At 42.9% G+C, this 17,176-nt stretch overlaps 1 protein-coding gene across 3 annotated transcripts in view; it reads left to right on the top strand.

Annotated features, from left to right (window-relative positions):
• Nucleotides 1-17,176, top strand: part of LOC120558025 (metabotropic glutamate receptor 7) — a 212,058-nt gene that overhangs the window by 156,545 nt on the left and 38,337 nt on the right. For all 3 annotated transcript variants that reach the window (XM_039798846.1, XM_039798845.1, XM_039798847.1), the window contains one exon: nucleotides 13,265-14,200. In XM_039798846.1, the coding sequence (XP_039654780.1) occupies nucleotides 13,265-14,200 (936 nt within the window). The remainder of the gene's footprint in view (nucleotides 1-13,264; nucleotides 14,201-17,176) is intronic.

The raw sequence follows: 17,176 nt of genomic DNA on the forward strand, positions 1-17,176 counted from the left end.
AAACAACCCAGAGAGTTTTTTTTTTCTCCCGTCCCAGAATGCATCTGTGGTGTGTAGCCAGACGTTATGTGGAGATGTGAAGGGCTGTGACGGAGATCAGGGTTAAATGTTATCACTGCTAATGAGGCTCAGCCCCCGACAGAATCTCTCTCTGGCTTCCAGACATGAAAGACGAGCGGAGGCAGCATTTCTGAGCCGCTCGCTGCTGCCGGGTCAGAATCACCTTTAATTGTCAGGCACATTCAACTGGAGACATTACCCCGTTTGGAAAAAATTGTTTGATATTTTTAATGTCTGAAAAACAGAAGCTGAAGACGCAGTAAAGAGGTTGTTTTTCTGCAGCGCCATTACTAAAAGAGCCCCAAATGCAGCTTAAGAAAATTGGAATTTGTGTAATTTTGGGAATATTGTGTTTTCTCTGCAAGAAAATGAGATGTGAAGTATTAATGTCTGAATATAGTGCTTCACTTTCTCAATCGAAACAGGAAAAGAAAAGAGTGCCAGTGTGTTTGAAATGCCTCGGGTTGTGTGTTTGTACACGTGCGTCCATATGTATGTACAGTAAATACATATCAGGCCCGTAGCCTAGTGGAAGGGGGGGTTCTATTTTCAAAAAGTGGACCTTTTTTTTCACACATGCACGCAGACACACCACACACAGACACACACACACACACACAGACACACGCACACACGCACACACACACACACGCACACACACACACACACACAGACACACGCACACACACACACACACCACGCACACACACACACGCACACACGCGACCCACACGCGCACACACACGCACGCTTTTACTACACGACGCACTTATACACACACGCTTACACACACACACACACACACACTAGAACCCACCAGAACCATCAACACATAGTATATATTAAAACTAATAATTAAATTAAAACTTTCTTTAATTGAACAAATTGAACATTGAGTTGAATATAACTTTCAACTAACACAATGAATCTCTGAGTGTCTTTCACCATGTGTTTATTGCGCCGGTTGATATTGAAATGACGATATAACAACGATTTATTGTGCAGCCTCCAAATAAAGCCACAAAAAGTCTTTAAAAAAGCAACAAAAATGTCAAATAAAAGCAACAATACTATTTTAAAAAATACCTCAAAATTGGCTGAAAAAAGTGACAAATGTATTAAAAAAAAAGTGCCTAAAGCATTAAAAGTGAAAGTGACAAAAACTTTGGAAAAAGCTAAATGTATTGTGAACATAAATGATATGCGGGCCGGATCATAATCTGCGAGGGGCCAGCTTTGGCCCTTGAGCCTTATGTTTGACACACATGATATAGAGTGACAGGCCGGGACTTGTTGGAACATGAGATCATGAGATTTCTCTCCCTTTCTGTCAGTTTCTGTCTTTCTCATCGTCTGCTCTTCCAGTGACCTTTCATCTCTTTAAGTGAAGCTGAAACCATGGCGACAGCTTCTGTCGCTCCTGGTTACAGAGCAAAAAGAAAAATAGGTTTCCCTCCGTCTGAGAGTCTGATCTCAGTCACAGTTTTATATTATTACATATATTCACACACAACCAGTATTAGCAAGGGACTCCATGGGATTTATAAATTAGCTCCATGTCTTCGCGGGATAAGTGACGTCTGGATTTCACTCAGATTCATAATTACATATACATTATCACGACTAAAACTACAATGGTTCCAGCAAAACAAGGTCCTTCCTGGGGATATTTTCACACACACACACACACACACACACACACACACACACACACACACACACACACACACACTAAGGGCCCTATTTTAACGATCTGAAACGCAAGTAGCTTTGTGGGCGGATCTCGGCCGCTGTTGCTATGATACCGGCGGGATAAATGACTCTTGCGCCCGACGCAAATCTTAAATGGGTTGGTCTGAAGTAGCTAGGTGTGGTTTGGGCGTAACGTGAAAATAACCAATCAGAGCGTCATCTCACATTCCCTTTAAGAGCAGGCGTATTGTTCCATGGCGGATTGCTATTATGACGACGGATTTGGCGCGCGTGCACGGCGGAGCTGTCCGGGATGCGGCAAAGTAATAAAGGCCCGTCTTGACCCGGGGGGGCGTGATGTTGCTGCTCCTCTCGGCGCATCTCCTCAAGTCTGGAGAGGATTGCTGCAGCCATTCAGCATGGGCCTCCAAACGCACCACCTGCTCCTGTTGTGCCCCTCCCCCCTCCCCCACTCCATCTCCATCTACCCGCTCCACCAGGAGCGCATCCCGGACCCGATCCCACCGGAGTGTCCAATCCCGCCGTAGTTCAACATCACGTCTCCTTAAGTCCTCTAATATTTCCTCATTTATGTCATCAACACATCCATGATTCATGGAAATGTTGTGTAAAACACAACAAGCCACAAAGAATGCTGGGACTTTTTGAGGACTGTACTGTAAAGTGCTCCTGATCTATCCAAACACCTGAAGCGCATTTTCAGTCATATTTTTCCTTGTAATTATGTATGGTTTGCAAAAATGGGAACTGCTGCGTCCGTGTAGATGCACACGCTACATTATGGCCAAGCAAGTGTCACAGGGCGGAAGTAGATTTTATTTGAGCATGCTTTTATTGGATTTGCTGTGGTTTTCGGTTTTCGGCCAAAATACTTTTATCACCGAAACAATACAGCCGAAAATGTTGTGATGACGCAAACAGAAACTGCGATCTGCACGTGTGTCAGTACCCGATCCGTTCCACCTGTAAAGCGTCTCCTAGGCAACGAGGAGGAGACGGACCACGGAGTGAAAACAATGAGAAGTGCTCTTAGAGTCTGTCAGCACACGTTTCAGTGAGATCTGTTCGGATCCTCTGCACTTCATCGCGACTGGACCTGATCCGCGTTATAAAGACCGTTACTTGGATGTGGAAATAAAGCAGGGCGCACGAGAAATGATCCAGGTCGCCATGGAGACGGAGAACCCGCGTGGAGACGGAGACGGAGCGGCGCCCAGCGCAGGAGGAGATCAGAGCGCAGAAACAAAGACTGGTCTCTCTGCACCAGATGAGGGGCATGCACCCTCGCTGTCTGATATGTTCAGGGAAATCCTGCAAGAAAGTGCCTCAAATAATAAATAATAATAATAATAATAATAATAATAATAATAATAATAATAATAGGTAAGCTATTCTGTTCTTAGGCTACTGTATACTGTATGTGACTATCAGATTGTAGCCATATTTCTGCTAGATAAATTAAACTTTAATATTAATTTATACAATTGCAATGCCTTGATTTTAGTAAAGTTAGTACACAGTCATAGCCATAAATGCAATGGTACTAATAATTGGCTTAATTTCTTTCGGTGTTTCGGTTTCGGTTTTTGGTCTTGGTTTCCTCTTTTTTCGGTTTTTGGTTTCGGCCAAGAATTTTCATTTCGGTGCATCCCTAATTAGGACTTAATGACTCGCACCTGGGAGCTAGAGACGGGATTGACTGGTTTTTAGGTATAAAAAGGGCAGAACAGTAACAGAGAGGAGTAAGGAAACACATGAAGAAGATGGAGGACACTGAGAGCGAAGAAGTACAAGAGACCAACAGGAGACAAGGAGGACATGGAGAGAATGAGAGCACCACAGAGGAGCAGACAGAGAGACCCAGAGAAACTCAAACACCGATGGCTAGCAGCAACAGTGGGAGAAGGTCAAACTTCTCCCTTCCTCAGAAGTCTCTTTCTAAGACCGGTGTTTGGTGTGTGAATTGTATGAAGCGGTGGCACTCTTAAAGGACCTTTGACTGGCCCAGAGTTCTCTTTACAGGCTATGCCCCAGGAGAGGAGCCACACGGATAAGAAGCTGGTTGCCAGCGGAGACCTGTGGACATTCTAACATCTCACTCCTGTTCCGTTGGACTATTTTTAGCTTGATTTTAGTTGGTTGTGTTTTTAGTTTTTAAATTCTTTTAAGGAGGAATTTTAATTGGTTTATTTTACTCTTTTTAAATAAATTTGTTATTCCTGTTATTCATGGTTTTAAATACACTTGTTTTACTGCTCTCCCCCAGTACAAAGGGCCTGTTTTAATCTTTATATTTATTATTTTTAATTGTTTTATGAGGTCCTAGGCCTCACCAAAACCTAGGTGGCGTTGTCGGCCTCGTACACAATCTATTTTATATTTTACTCCCACGCGCTCATGCACGCTGAGTGCAAGATAGGGCCCACTATCTCTCTCTCTCACACACACACACACACACACACACACACACACACACACACACACACACACACACACAGATCATGTATGTCAGCGTGGTACATTAGGATAATTGATCCATATGTAATGACTCTGTTAACAGCAGCGAGTTCACACAGAGGTTACTAATCTCCTGAATATGCTGATTACTCTCCTGTTCTCCTTCGTCTCACTCTGCCTCAGAAAGGCTCCTCTTCGTCTCACTCTGCTTCAGAAAGGCTCCTCTTCGTCTCACTCTGCTTCAGAAAGGCTCCTCTTCGTCTCACTCTGCCTCAGAAAGGCTCCTCTTCATCTCACACTGCCTCAGAAAGGCTCCTCTTCGTCTCACTCTGCCTCAGAAAGGCTCCTCTTCGTCTCACTCTGCCTCAGAAAGGCTCCTCTTCGTCTTACTCTGCCTCAGAAAGGAGTCTACGTGTTCGTTAGCTAAGGTTAGAGTAAGGTTAGTGTAAGGTTTACGTGCAGCATCTAAGCCAAGTGAATGTAATTAAAAGACTTTTCTCAGATCTAATGATTGTAGATGGACTTTAGCTTTAAGTTTGGTCTTTTTGAGTGGTATTTATGTGTTATCTGCTCTAGCTTTTTCAAATCATTTTAGACCCAGATATGGAGATAATAACGGTCCAAAATGATGTGAAAAAGAGACACAAACTGACTACAAAGAGACAAAAGATGACTACAAAGAGACACAAAAAACAGAGATTGAAAAACGTATCAAAACGTATCAAGACAGAGAGAGAGCCAGAGACAGACCGAGACAGAGCAAGGGAGAGAGAGAGACACAGAGAGAGACAGAGAGGGAGAGAAGCGATAATGGGAGACCTAATAGCTCCGGCTCAGCCACATCTGGCTCACGGCGGCCATCGAGGTGAATAATTTAGTGTTGTGAGGAAGCAGAGGCATGGCGGCGAATACAGAACACACATCAACTAGATCACATGGCTGTCTCTGTGGAGCAGCGCTGGAATGGAACGCAGTACATGTACTCAGTACTGTACTTGAGTCCACATGTTAAGCTACTTGTACTTTACTTGAGTCTTTTCTTTTCATGCCACTTTCTACTTCTACTCCACTAGAGAGAAATATTGTCCGTTTTACTCCACTGCATTCATCTGACAGTCACAGTTTACATTATTTACAACTCACTGTCAATCAAATCAGTCACACCCATTTAGGCCATATAGGGATTCATTTCCTCTTTCCATTCAATTAATCAAGTTAATCAGGATCCACAGGCACCACGTGTGTGTGTGTGTGTGTGTGTGTGTGTGTGTGTGTGTGTGTGTGTGTGTGTGTGTGTGTGTGTGTGTGTGTGTGTGTGTGTGTGTGTGTGTGTGTGTGTGTGTGTGTGTGTGTGTGTGTGTGTGTGTGTGTGTAAAGTGTAAAGTGTAAACTGGTCATTTTCAGTGCGTGTAGCTTGAAGGTTGTTGTTGTTTGCTGAAAAGAACGGAGTTAGAGAACAGAAACACTCTGTCAGGGTTTATAATACTGAGCTTTTCTAACGTGCGTACATCTAAAAAAAATAGCAGTTTTGTGTAAAGTATGTTCCAGGAAGAACTTGTTCCCATCAGTTACTTAGACACAAAACTTGGGAGGAAAGGGTCCAAGCTGAAAAGTACCATACTTCCCCTTTAAGAGTGGCGTTGCCCTGTTGGAATGATGCAGTTGATCCTAATCAGTGTGCTTGGCTGAGTTTTTAATGAGCATACCGAATGCTAATTCAAATGTGACGTATGCTCGGAGGTATAATTGTTTCCGTGCTGTGTGTTTGTCATGCAAACTTGTTAACATTATTTTGTTGAAGCATGAGAGACGCGGTTGCCACGGTGATACTTGTCTGATTAGTGTGCTTTTCATTTGGTTCCCGTCACTCAGGCGGGTGCACGGGGCCCAGTGGGGAGCCGGGGGGGATTCATTTACTCTTTCCTTTCAATTAATCAATTTAATCAGGATCCACAGGTGTGTGTGTGTGTGGGTGTGGGTGTGGGTGGGTGGGTGTGTCTCTCTGTGTGTGTGCGTGTTTGTTTTGAGTGGGTGTGTTTGTCTCTGTGTGTGTGTTTGTGTGTGTGTGCGTGTGTGTGTGTGTGTGTGTGTGTGTGTGCGCTCCTACCCATACGTTGTGAGTCTTTGCTCTGAACTGGGCTTTAAAGTGATGGAGGGATGAACCAACGGCAGCTATTGATTCATCTTTCTACTTTCTGTTAAATCTCACAGCCAGGTCAATATGCTCCTCCATTTAGCATATGAAACGTATTTAAATGTGTCACGTTAGAAACAACCTGAACTACACAGAACTGACAGTGTCAGCCTGGTTATAGAATGACTCACGACTTCACAAATCCAGAAGGATTTCAGACTGGAGGTAGAAATGGGATTCAAAACGCCAGGAGCAACGTTGGCTCAGTCATTTAAATGGAAACTCGGTCTGATGGAGCGGTCAGGAACTCACTCGGGTCTTTAGAAGAGGTGTCCGAGCTGGCGGAGAGATCCGGGTGAGAAGGTCTACGTGTCTGAACAAAAGTCCTTCTCTCATCCAGCTGGAGATCAGTGGAGCAGCTGATTATTTCCAGACCCCCGGCACACAGTATGGCTGACCCTTATACCTAACCCGTCAACAAAGAATGGACGTTTCAGGGACACGCGGGACAAGAACGGGACATGAACCCCAATCTGCTGGGGGAAAGTCCTACCCTACTCTATACTGTTGTCCCTCTTCATAATACTCTCTACCGTTGTCTCTCTACATACTACTCTCTACTGTTGTCTCTCTTCACATACTACTCTCTACTGTTGTCTCTCTACATACTACTCTCTACTGTTGTCTCTCTTCATACTACTCTCTACTGTTGTCTCTCTACATACTACTCTCTACTGTTGTCTCTCTTCATACTACTCTCTACCGTTGTCTCTCTACATACTACTCTCTACCTTTGTCTCTCTACATACTACTCTCTACTGTTGTCTCTCTACATACTACTCTCTACTGTTGTCTCTCTACATACTACTCTCTACTGTTGTGTCTTTACATACTACTCTCTACTGTAGTCTCTCTACATACTACTCTCTACTGTTGTCTCTCTACATACTACTCTCTACTGTTGTCTCTCTACATACTACTCTCTACTGTTGTCTCTCTACATACTACTCTCTACTGTTGTCTCTCTACATACTACTCTCTACTGTAGTCTCTCTACATACTACTCTCTACTGTTGTCTCTCTACATACTACTCTCTACTGTAGTCTCTCTACATACTACTCTCTACTGTTGTCTCTCTACATACTACTCTCTACTGTAGTCTCTCTACATACTACTCTCTACTGTTGTCCCTCTACATACTACTCTCTACTGTAGTCTCTCTACATACTACTCTCTACTGTTGTCTCTCTACATACTACTCTCTACCGTTGTCTCTCTACATACTACTCTCTACTGTAGTCTCTCTACATACTACTCTCTACTGTTGTCTCTCTACATACTACTCTCTACTGTTGTCTCTCTACATACTACTCTCTACTGTAGTCTCTCTACATACTACTCTCTACTGTTGTCTCTCTAAATACTACTCTTTACTGTAGTCTCTCTACATACTACTCTCTACTGTTGTCTCTCTACATACTACCTCTTACTGTTGTCTCTCTACATACTACTCTCTACTGTTGTCTCTCTACATACTACTCTCTACTGTAGCTCTCTACATATACACTCTACTGTTGTCTCTCTACATACTACTTCTACTGTAGTCTCTCTACATACTACTCTCTACTGTTGTCTCTCTACATACTACTCTCTACTGTTGTCTCTCTACATACTAATCTCTACTGTAGTCTCTCTACATACTACTCTCTACTGTTGTCTCTCTACATACTTCTCTCTGCTGTAGTCTCTCTACATACTACATACTACTCTCTACTGTTGTTGCGCAGTGCGTTCCATACAGATGCTAAAGGGGATTTTTGTGTTGGTATCTGACGCTGTAAGACGCTGCCCAACCAAAAGGTCTCATTCAGTGATCAAAGTGAAATGCTTCCTCTGGACACTAGAGTTGGGAGTGAGAACTGGTTGTCCAGGAAGCAATTTGTGCTGTCCTAAACTTTAACGTGAAGAAATGAAGTAAAAGAGAGTGCAACATGTGCGACAGGAGATGTAGAGAGGAGGGAAGATATTGTTCTTTCCCTTCTCCACAGAGTTGGCCGGCCAACTGCCTTTGGGAGGGAGGAAGATTAGAGTTTGCCTTTTTGTTGCCGTGGCCAAATACAAATCCCAGCCTTGGGCTGACTCAGGCTGTTAGTTCGATGCAGCTTTTCATCCCCAACTCTCCCAGGTTATCAGCAGCCCGCGGAGAGTCTGCTTGATAGTGGGTGGCGATAACATCCACTGTCATTTCTCTACCTTTTTCTCCAGCGTGGCCCCCGGCGTCTGACGCCAAAGACTGATTCACGTAGGCCTTTGTAGATAATCTGTTTGAGGATGTCCTTAGCGCTGCGTAATTGATCTCCTCGGGTCACACAGAAGCATTTTGAAATCCTTCCAAGTCATTTCAAACCCTTTAAACAGAAACCAGCTATCTGCCAAAATAATCAACATCAATACACAATAATAACAGGTTTTTCTTTTGGCCGGCGTCCGTCACTGGAGCGCCTTCCAAAAGTCTGGGCAAAGTTTCAAGAAAGACCTGGAACTGTTGGGAGGACGTGAGCTGATTCTCTGAGACTTTTTATCGTTTTGCTCATTGCCCATTTCACTAATAGCCACGGATACAAATCTTGACAACAACGACGCTGACGGCAGTTATGATCTGGAACAGGGGTGTCAAACTCAGTTTCACTAAAGGCCACACTGGAAAATAACATTCACATTAAGATAAGATGATAATAAAACTAAAATATATTTGCAGTCTTTTAAGTTACAGTTTCGTCAACATAAAGCCCTAAAAAAGTCAGCAAAATCATAATTTTCTGGTAAGATACCTGTACTTTTACTCTAGTATTGCTTTCAAGTACTTTATACAAAACTGAAAAACCATCGTCTGCTTCCCCATTAAAGTTACAGACGGGAGAAACCTCGGTGCCTTGCTCATGGACTCCTCAGATCAGGGAAACTGATCCTCCAGTTTTCAAGTCAAGTCAACTTTACTGTCAATTCTCTCAAAATATGTGCCAGACATACAAAGGAATCTAAAATGCGTTTCTCTCCGACCCACTGTATACTTTTCTTCATTCTAAATAGGGCAAAAGTGAGACAGAACCAAACAGTATAGGCAACTAAAGAAATGGAAAATGTGCAATATGAAGGAACAATATAAAATGAAATGTAATGAAAGGGAAAAAATATCCAGTGTTGCAGAGTGACGGGCCGGCTCCATTGCAGCGTAACGCACACGGAGCGGACGTTCCAACACTTCACTTCCACTATAATCAGTAAAGCTGTTTACAGCGGACAGAGGACGTCAGCTCTACAAGCCTAGTAACTGGACAGTCTTCTTTTCTATGTTTTATGTAAGGTGTGTGCTGCTCTTTTACACAGAAATGGATCATAAAAAACAAACATAACTTAATGTGCGTGCTACAAAAAGATACCTTGTGCTGTCTACTGAATAAAGTTTATGCATGTGAAACAAAAATCATGTGTGTTGTCAATTATTTAGTTTGAAACAAAAGTATGTATGTACAGTATACTGTGTCTGGAAAATGATATGAAATCAATCCTAAGAAAAAATGAGCACAGAAAACCACAGAGCGCTGAGTAGAAGTAGAAACTCCAGATAACTACGATGTCCAGTGGGTGCAGAGCTATGATCCAGGTGGAATTTATCCATATCGATGTTGCACTAATAGAGTATTCATTACAGATTAGCAGCAGTCGAGCTGCCGAATCAATGAGACCATTGCTTCAGGAAGGAGCCGAGAACACAGCGGCGCTGCCCTCTGACAGATCCAATCTCCGCTGTAAATCTGAGACAGCACAATCCCCTCACAGGCCGTTTCTTCCACACAGCGCTGACAACTTTCAAGTTTTACGGTCTTTAACCCTTGTGTTGTCCTCCTGTTGACCATGCAACTTTTCAGCTTTTTTGGGTCAAAATGTTAACTCAACGGGCAGCTTGGGTAGCTCACCTGGTAGAGCGTGCGACTCATGTACAGAGGCTCCGTGCTCCGGCTCCAGGTTCGACTCTGAACTGCGGCCCTTTGCTGCATGTCATTCCCCCCCCCCTCTCTTTCTCTCCCCTTTCATGTCTAAGCTGTCCTATCAAATAAAGGCCTAAAATGCAAAACGTTTTGGTCCTATTTTTAAACACTTTTGTCGCTTTTCCTCCGATGTTTTTGACACTTTCTTCAACATTTTTGTCCCTTTTTCTGACGTTTTTGTCGATTTATTTCTGGGCTTTTTGTGTCGGCAACTTTCAGATATTCTGTCTAACAAACAAGCAACCGTCTCGATTGCATGATGTGCAAACAAAATGAAAAATGCAACAATGCTGCAGCCCGAATCGCACCAAGTCCACCGAACTACAGGTGTGAAAGTGCCCTAAGATGTACTCCCATACCAAGAAAAGGTTTTAGTTTGAGATTTAATAATAATAATACATTTGATTTACAGTTTTTTTCGATTGCTAAACGACAGTGGGCACAACTGGAGTCACATGTGCAAAACTCAAACTACAGTCTGCACTACCTACAGTCACCTGAGCTAAACAGTTCACATCACCTCAAAACTCATTCAAAGCAACACAACTCTTAACACACGTCTCAAACAGTATGCACAGGCCTCACTGAGATAACACACACACACACACACACACACACTGAGATAACACACACTGTCACTCAGAACACACTGAGGGTAAAAACACTAGCATCAAACACCAATACAGAAATTACAAACTTTCTCATCTTTACAGTTTGAACAATTTGAGTGACTTGACACTACTCAACAGTTTATTTAAGGAAAAAATATAGATTGTATAGCATACCAATTTTTACATAAGGTAAACAAGAAGGAATGAAAATCATCAGTTTTCTTCAATAAAGTATTTTGTCTCTACTAATTTATGGAATTACTGGGGAAAAAACTAAAGGTACATAACAGTACCAGAGAATAGTGTGACTAATCCTGCCTCTCTCAGCATCATGTGGCAAGTTTTCTTCATCACATTGGATGTCTTCATCATCTCTAAATACAAAATACGGTGTTTCTATTGCTTTCACCTCCATTACTTTCTGAAAAACAGTAAGAACACAGTTTTACTATATTAAAGATATTGTGTTTTTCACTTTTTTTTTATAGCTGTGTTTATAACCTCAGACATCTTACCTGGACATGTTGGTATCTTTGCTCTTTTACCTGTTTCTCTCAAACAGTACAGTGTAGAATTGTTTCATTCTTATTTGGTGTTTGTATACAAAAAAAGACTTTCTGAGTTTTCTCTGTATAAATACCGTATATGTTCACTAACTAGTCTAAAACAAGACACCTGCTTGGGCTTTCAGCTAAAACTCCAATCAGCAGTGTTTGATAGGCACCAGACTGAAATCTATTCTGTTTTGAATGTGTGGTTAACAGTTGTGACAGCAGTGTGTTAGCATCTGAACAAAGTGCTGTAAATCTACAGTGTTGTGCACGTTGTGGTTAAAGTCATGGGATAAGTGTGTAGAGTTTTGAAAACTGTGTTCAAGCAATGAAAAATGAACTAGAGTTTGGTCCACATGAACTGCTGCTGTGCAGACTGTAGTTAGAGTTTTGCACATGTGACTCCAGTTGTGCCCACTGTCGTTTAGCAATCGAAAAAAACTGTAAAGCCGCCTTTCTCGGCACTCAAGGACACCGTACAGGGATACATAAGACATTTAAAAGCAGCAAAAAAAAAATTAAGAATACAACAATAAAACAACAGAAAGAGGAAGAGCAATTGACATCAAGTGGAAGAGGCACTTTTAAACAGACTGTTTTGAGTTGCAATTTGAAAAGGGGGAATGAATTGATGGAAATTTAGGATTCAAATAAAATGGATGAGAATGACTTTCTGAAGACTTCTTACAAAAAGAAATGTGGAGATTTGTCCTCCTGTTGTTAATAATGTTACATTCCACATTTCTTTTTCTAAGATCTCTTCAGAAAGTCGTCAACCATTTTATTTGAATCCTAAATTTCAACACTGTTTTCCTATCTGTGTGAACAAACCTTGAGACAATCCTTCCGCCCATCCTGACTCTATATCTTACTACACACTGCTGTATGTAGGGATTGCTAGAAAATATGTATATCCTTGTGTGTGTCATTAAACCTTTAGAACTGAACCCTGCTTCCCTAGGCGGTTATAACCCCCCAATAATCAAAACTGGCGAGTGCGTTACTTTACATAAATAAAGACATTTGCACCATAAATTGATGCAGAAAGGCACAAATTGTTGCAGAAAAATTCACCAGAATGTAGAAAACAAAGTGTTTGACGTTGCTCAAAAGTGGAGATCTCAGCCCCCACAATGTTGAACCCAAAGTTACGCCCTTGCTTGCTTCATGTCACTTTGTTCTCCAACATCTCGCCACTGCTTTTTCAGAATCCAGTCACAGAAGTCAGTAGATGATAGGATTGGATCCACAACACCTCCCTTTACTAAAGGTTCAAGGTGAAGAAAGTTGACATTTTCAAGATGGTTTAAATCTAATTCCTCCGTATTGTTTGCTCTAATTTATAAAACATCTTGTGGTTAGTTTTCCGTAACATTTCGTGGAGTTATCTTGTGGAATGAAAATGTACAATGTCTTTAATGACAAGTTATCCCAAAGTGCTTTACATTTAAAAACAACATTCACATTATAACCAAGCACAAATACAAAGAAGAATACAGTATATGTATCAACACAACAAGACAATCAACCAAAGGTGTGACCATACAAAATTGAGGTTCTTTTTGGGACATTTTTGTCTCTTTTTCCAACATATTTTTTGTATTTTTTCAATGTTTGTGCTCTGGTTTAACAATATGTGTGAACCCCTGATCTAACCATTCATCCTCTCTCTCTCTCTCTCTCCCCAGGTGGAGGAGATGCAGTGGCCTGGCGGCGAGCAGGACATCCCCAGCTCCGTGTGCAGCCTTCCCTGTAGGACGGGCGAGAGGAAGAAGGTGGTGAAAGGCATGCCGTGCTGCTGGCATTGCGAGCCCTGCGACGGCTACCAGTACCAGCACGACGAGTTCACCTGCAAGCTGTGCTCCTACGACATGCGCCCCGACGCCAACCGCACCGCCTGCCAGCCCATCCCCATCACCAAGCTGGAGTGGCACTCGCCCTGGGCTGTGATCCCCGTGTTCCTCGCCATGATCGGGATCATCGCTACCATCTTTGTCATGGCTACGTTTGTACGGTACAACGACACGCCAATCGTCCGGGCGTCTGGCCGCGAGCTGAGCTACGTTCTTCTAACTGGGATATTTTTATGCTACATCATTACCTTCCTAATGATCGCTAAGCCGGATGTTGGCGTGTGCTCGTTCCGAAGGATTTTCCTGGGTTTAGGCATGTGCATCAGCTACGCCGCCCTCCTCACCAAAACCAACCGCATTTACCGAATCTTCGAGCAGGGCAAGAAGTCGGTGACGGCGCCGCGGCTGATCAGCCCCACCTCGCAGCTGGCGATCACCTCCAGTCTGATCTCGGTGCAGCTGTTGGGCGTGTTCGTCTGGTTCGTGGTGGATCCGCCCAACACGCTCGTAGACTACGACGAGCAGAAGACCTTCAACCCGGACCTGGCTCGAGGCGTGTTGAAGTGTGACATCACGGATCTGCAGATCATCTGTTCGTTGGGTTACAGTATCCTGTTGATGGTGACGTGTACTGTGTACGCCATAAAGACCCGCGGGGTCCCGGAGAACTTTAACGAGGCCAAGCCCATCGGGTTCACCATGTACACCACCTGCATCGTTTGGCTGGCGTTTATACCCATCTTCTTCGGCACAGCGCAGTCTGCGGAAAAGGTAAGATGAATGGGCAAACAATTTGCCGAGGTGCTCACAAGTCTCTGAGCTAGAATAATTAACGTGTTGTCCAACACATTCTCACTCCCATCGCGTCAGAAAGCAACGCTTGGTCAGGTTCTAACCTCCGGTGGATTTGTGAGGACTATGGTTAACTGCTCCTCAGATCTCTGCAGGGTAAATCCAGACAGCTAGCTAGACTATCTGTCCAATCAGAGGTTTCTGTTGCACGACTAAAACTACTTTTGAACGTACACGTGTTCCACCAAAACAAGTTCCTTCCTGAGACTATTTAGCACCGTGGCTCCATCCAGAGCTTAGCACGATTGTGATTGGTTTAAAGAAATGCCAATAAACCAGAGCACGTTTTTCTCCCATCCCAGAATGTTGTGTGGGCCAGCCAGACCTTCATCTGCAGCGCTGATGAGGAAGGTCTGGTAATATGAGACTATATTTAGACGGTCTTGGTCGGGACTCTTGGCGTCACTTTTTGATGCACTTCTTTTATTACTGTTATGGTTTATAGACTTACATAAACCTTTAGCTTAGATAGTACTGATTTTAACCCTAACCCAAAGAAACATATTTCTTATCATCAGCTACTTCCTGTTCTGATGATTTAAGGTTTGGAGATTTAATAAAGGACAGCAGCTGTGATCCCCAGTTGCACAATTAGCTATTTTTTACCAAACCCCAAAGGCTCGAACTGGAATTAGTTATAATGTGAGGAGAGTAATGGGATGCAGGCGACTTGTTAGGAAAGTCTAAAGGTTCTTACCATAATTGCATGACCTTTAAGTCTTATCACAACTGTGTGGAAACTACAGCTAAACGAAATGAGTCTCTGTGAAATGTGGGAAAGCAATCTGCTGAACATTTTTAATAAGCTTTAGCAAAACTCCATCATGATTATGTGTGCCTTGTTAAACTGCTTTGTGTCCCCACAGATCTATTTGACTTTTGTTTATTTCTGAATTAAAAAAAAACGTTAATTATTCTTCTTGTATAATTTATTAGGAGGAAACCACAGAAACTGTACAGTCAGTCATTGCACGGATGTTTGACATTGTACTGGATCTATACAGTATGGTTCTTTATTAGAGTTTGGTATATTTTGTTGTTTAATTACTTCAACGCTTTGTTATGATCAGGTTTGTAAGATATCGTACAATATCGTACAAAGACTTATGCACCACAATGCGTATGATATCCTACGAAATTAGGCGACCAAACGTACATTCACGGTTACAGTTAAATTTAGCCGAGCAAGGGTGACTGTGAGCCGGGTACAGAGCACCGTGAGGTGACGGTCCTTTCAGTCACCATTACGGTTATAATTAGCCGACAAAAATCAGTTAAAACAAGGTGCTCTAAGCCATGTTGAGTGACGGCACTTGACGTTCAAAGTATTTTCAAACAAAACGAAGACTAGCTCACCCCTCCCTCCTCCTCATCCCGTCCCCTCCCTTTCGCGCCAAACCCCCAACCCCCACATCCTTTTTGTCGGTTATTGGCTGGAATACTGGAACACTGTTTGTTATGTTTGGTGGTGCAGGTTGGCGCAGTTTGTTTATGTTGGCGTTTCTGGAGCCTGGGCTGTCTACAGAGACCGCGTTTTTTACAGTGTGTTCAGGGGACAGGCAGCTAGCAGATAGTGAGGAGATGTTTGCTGTATGTGACAAAAAATGTAGCATTTAACTAGTACTCCCGGGACATGAACACCCGTTTCCTGAGTGAAAGTCTTGTGTTTTCTCCTTAACTTCTTGTTGTTCCATTTAAACAAAAACAAAACAAAAAGTAAGGAAATTTGTGTTTGGTAGATTATTTCTCTGTGGTAACAATGCTTTTTGGCAATAGATCTTATACCATTGGAAAGCCTGTTTAGTTCCCTTTTAAATGGTGCCCCATTTGTAAGGAACATGCATTTGTGGGATGAGCAGCAGCGCTGAGTATGTGGGTTGCGCCCATGAAAAATTTGCCAAATCTTTGCCAAACGAGTTATTTTGCTGCTGCTATTGACACTTGTTTTGAGCTTCTGTTACCCCCAGGTGCTGCCAATCAGGCGCCTAGTCTGCAACCAGTGGCAATCATATATCTCCACAGTCTGGCATAGTTTATCAGAGACAACCTCCAGAATGTGGGAGTGGAGAGGATGGAATGGCCTGCCAGCAGTCCTGACCTCAACCCCATTGAACACTTATGGGATCAACCACATTGGCTGACTTGCGACAAATGCTGGTTGAAGAATGGGATGCCATCCCACAGCAGTGTGTGACCAGCATGAGGAGGAGGTGCCAGGCTGTTGTGGCTGTGTATGGTTCTTCCACATGCTACTGAGGCTCCTGTTTGTGAAATGAATAAATTGTTAAATTGCCAATATGTCTGGTTTCTTCAAACTTCAATCATCCAATCCACCAAACACCAAACAAGTCAATGGCAGAATAAGCTGTTTGGCATGGGCACAACCCACATACTCAGCGCTGCTGCTTATCCCACAAATGCATGTTCCTTACAAATGGGGCACCTTTTGAAAGGGAACTAAACAGGCTTTCCAACGATATAAGATTTATTGCCAAAAAGCATTGTTACCACAGAGAAATAATCTACCAAACACAAATTTCCTTACTTTTTGTTTAGCTAAGTTTAGCTATATATGTTGGACAACCTTGTTTCCTCATGAGATGGTCCTCCTTCTAAAAACACTTCCATAACCAGCATTTTGGTTTGTTCCAGTATCATTCTGACCTATATTTAGGTTTGTTGTGGCGGCGCCCTCTAGTGGCCGCAGTAGTTCTGACAAGAGCAAAGCAGGAAGTAAGGTGAGGAAGTATAAGTCTGCTATTGCAGTTACTGTAAGTTAACTTACATTCCTGCAGATGTCATTTTCTGACGTCGAGAGCATTTTGTCCGCTGGCAAACATTCTTTGCATTGCACGCTTGTATTAGAACCCTTCTCTGATTTTTGTATGAAATGTT

Source organism: Perca fluviatilis, chromosome 4 (assembly GCF_010015445.1).
Source record: "Perca fluviatilis chromosome 4, GENO_Pfluv_1.0, whole genome shotgun sequence".
In the NCBI taxonomy this organism is placed as follows: Eukaryota; Metazoa; Chordata; class Actinopteri; order Perciformes; family Percidae; genus Perca; species Perca fluviatilis.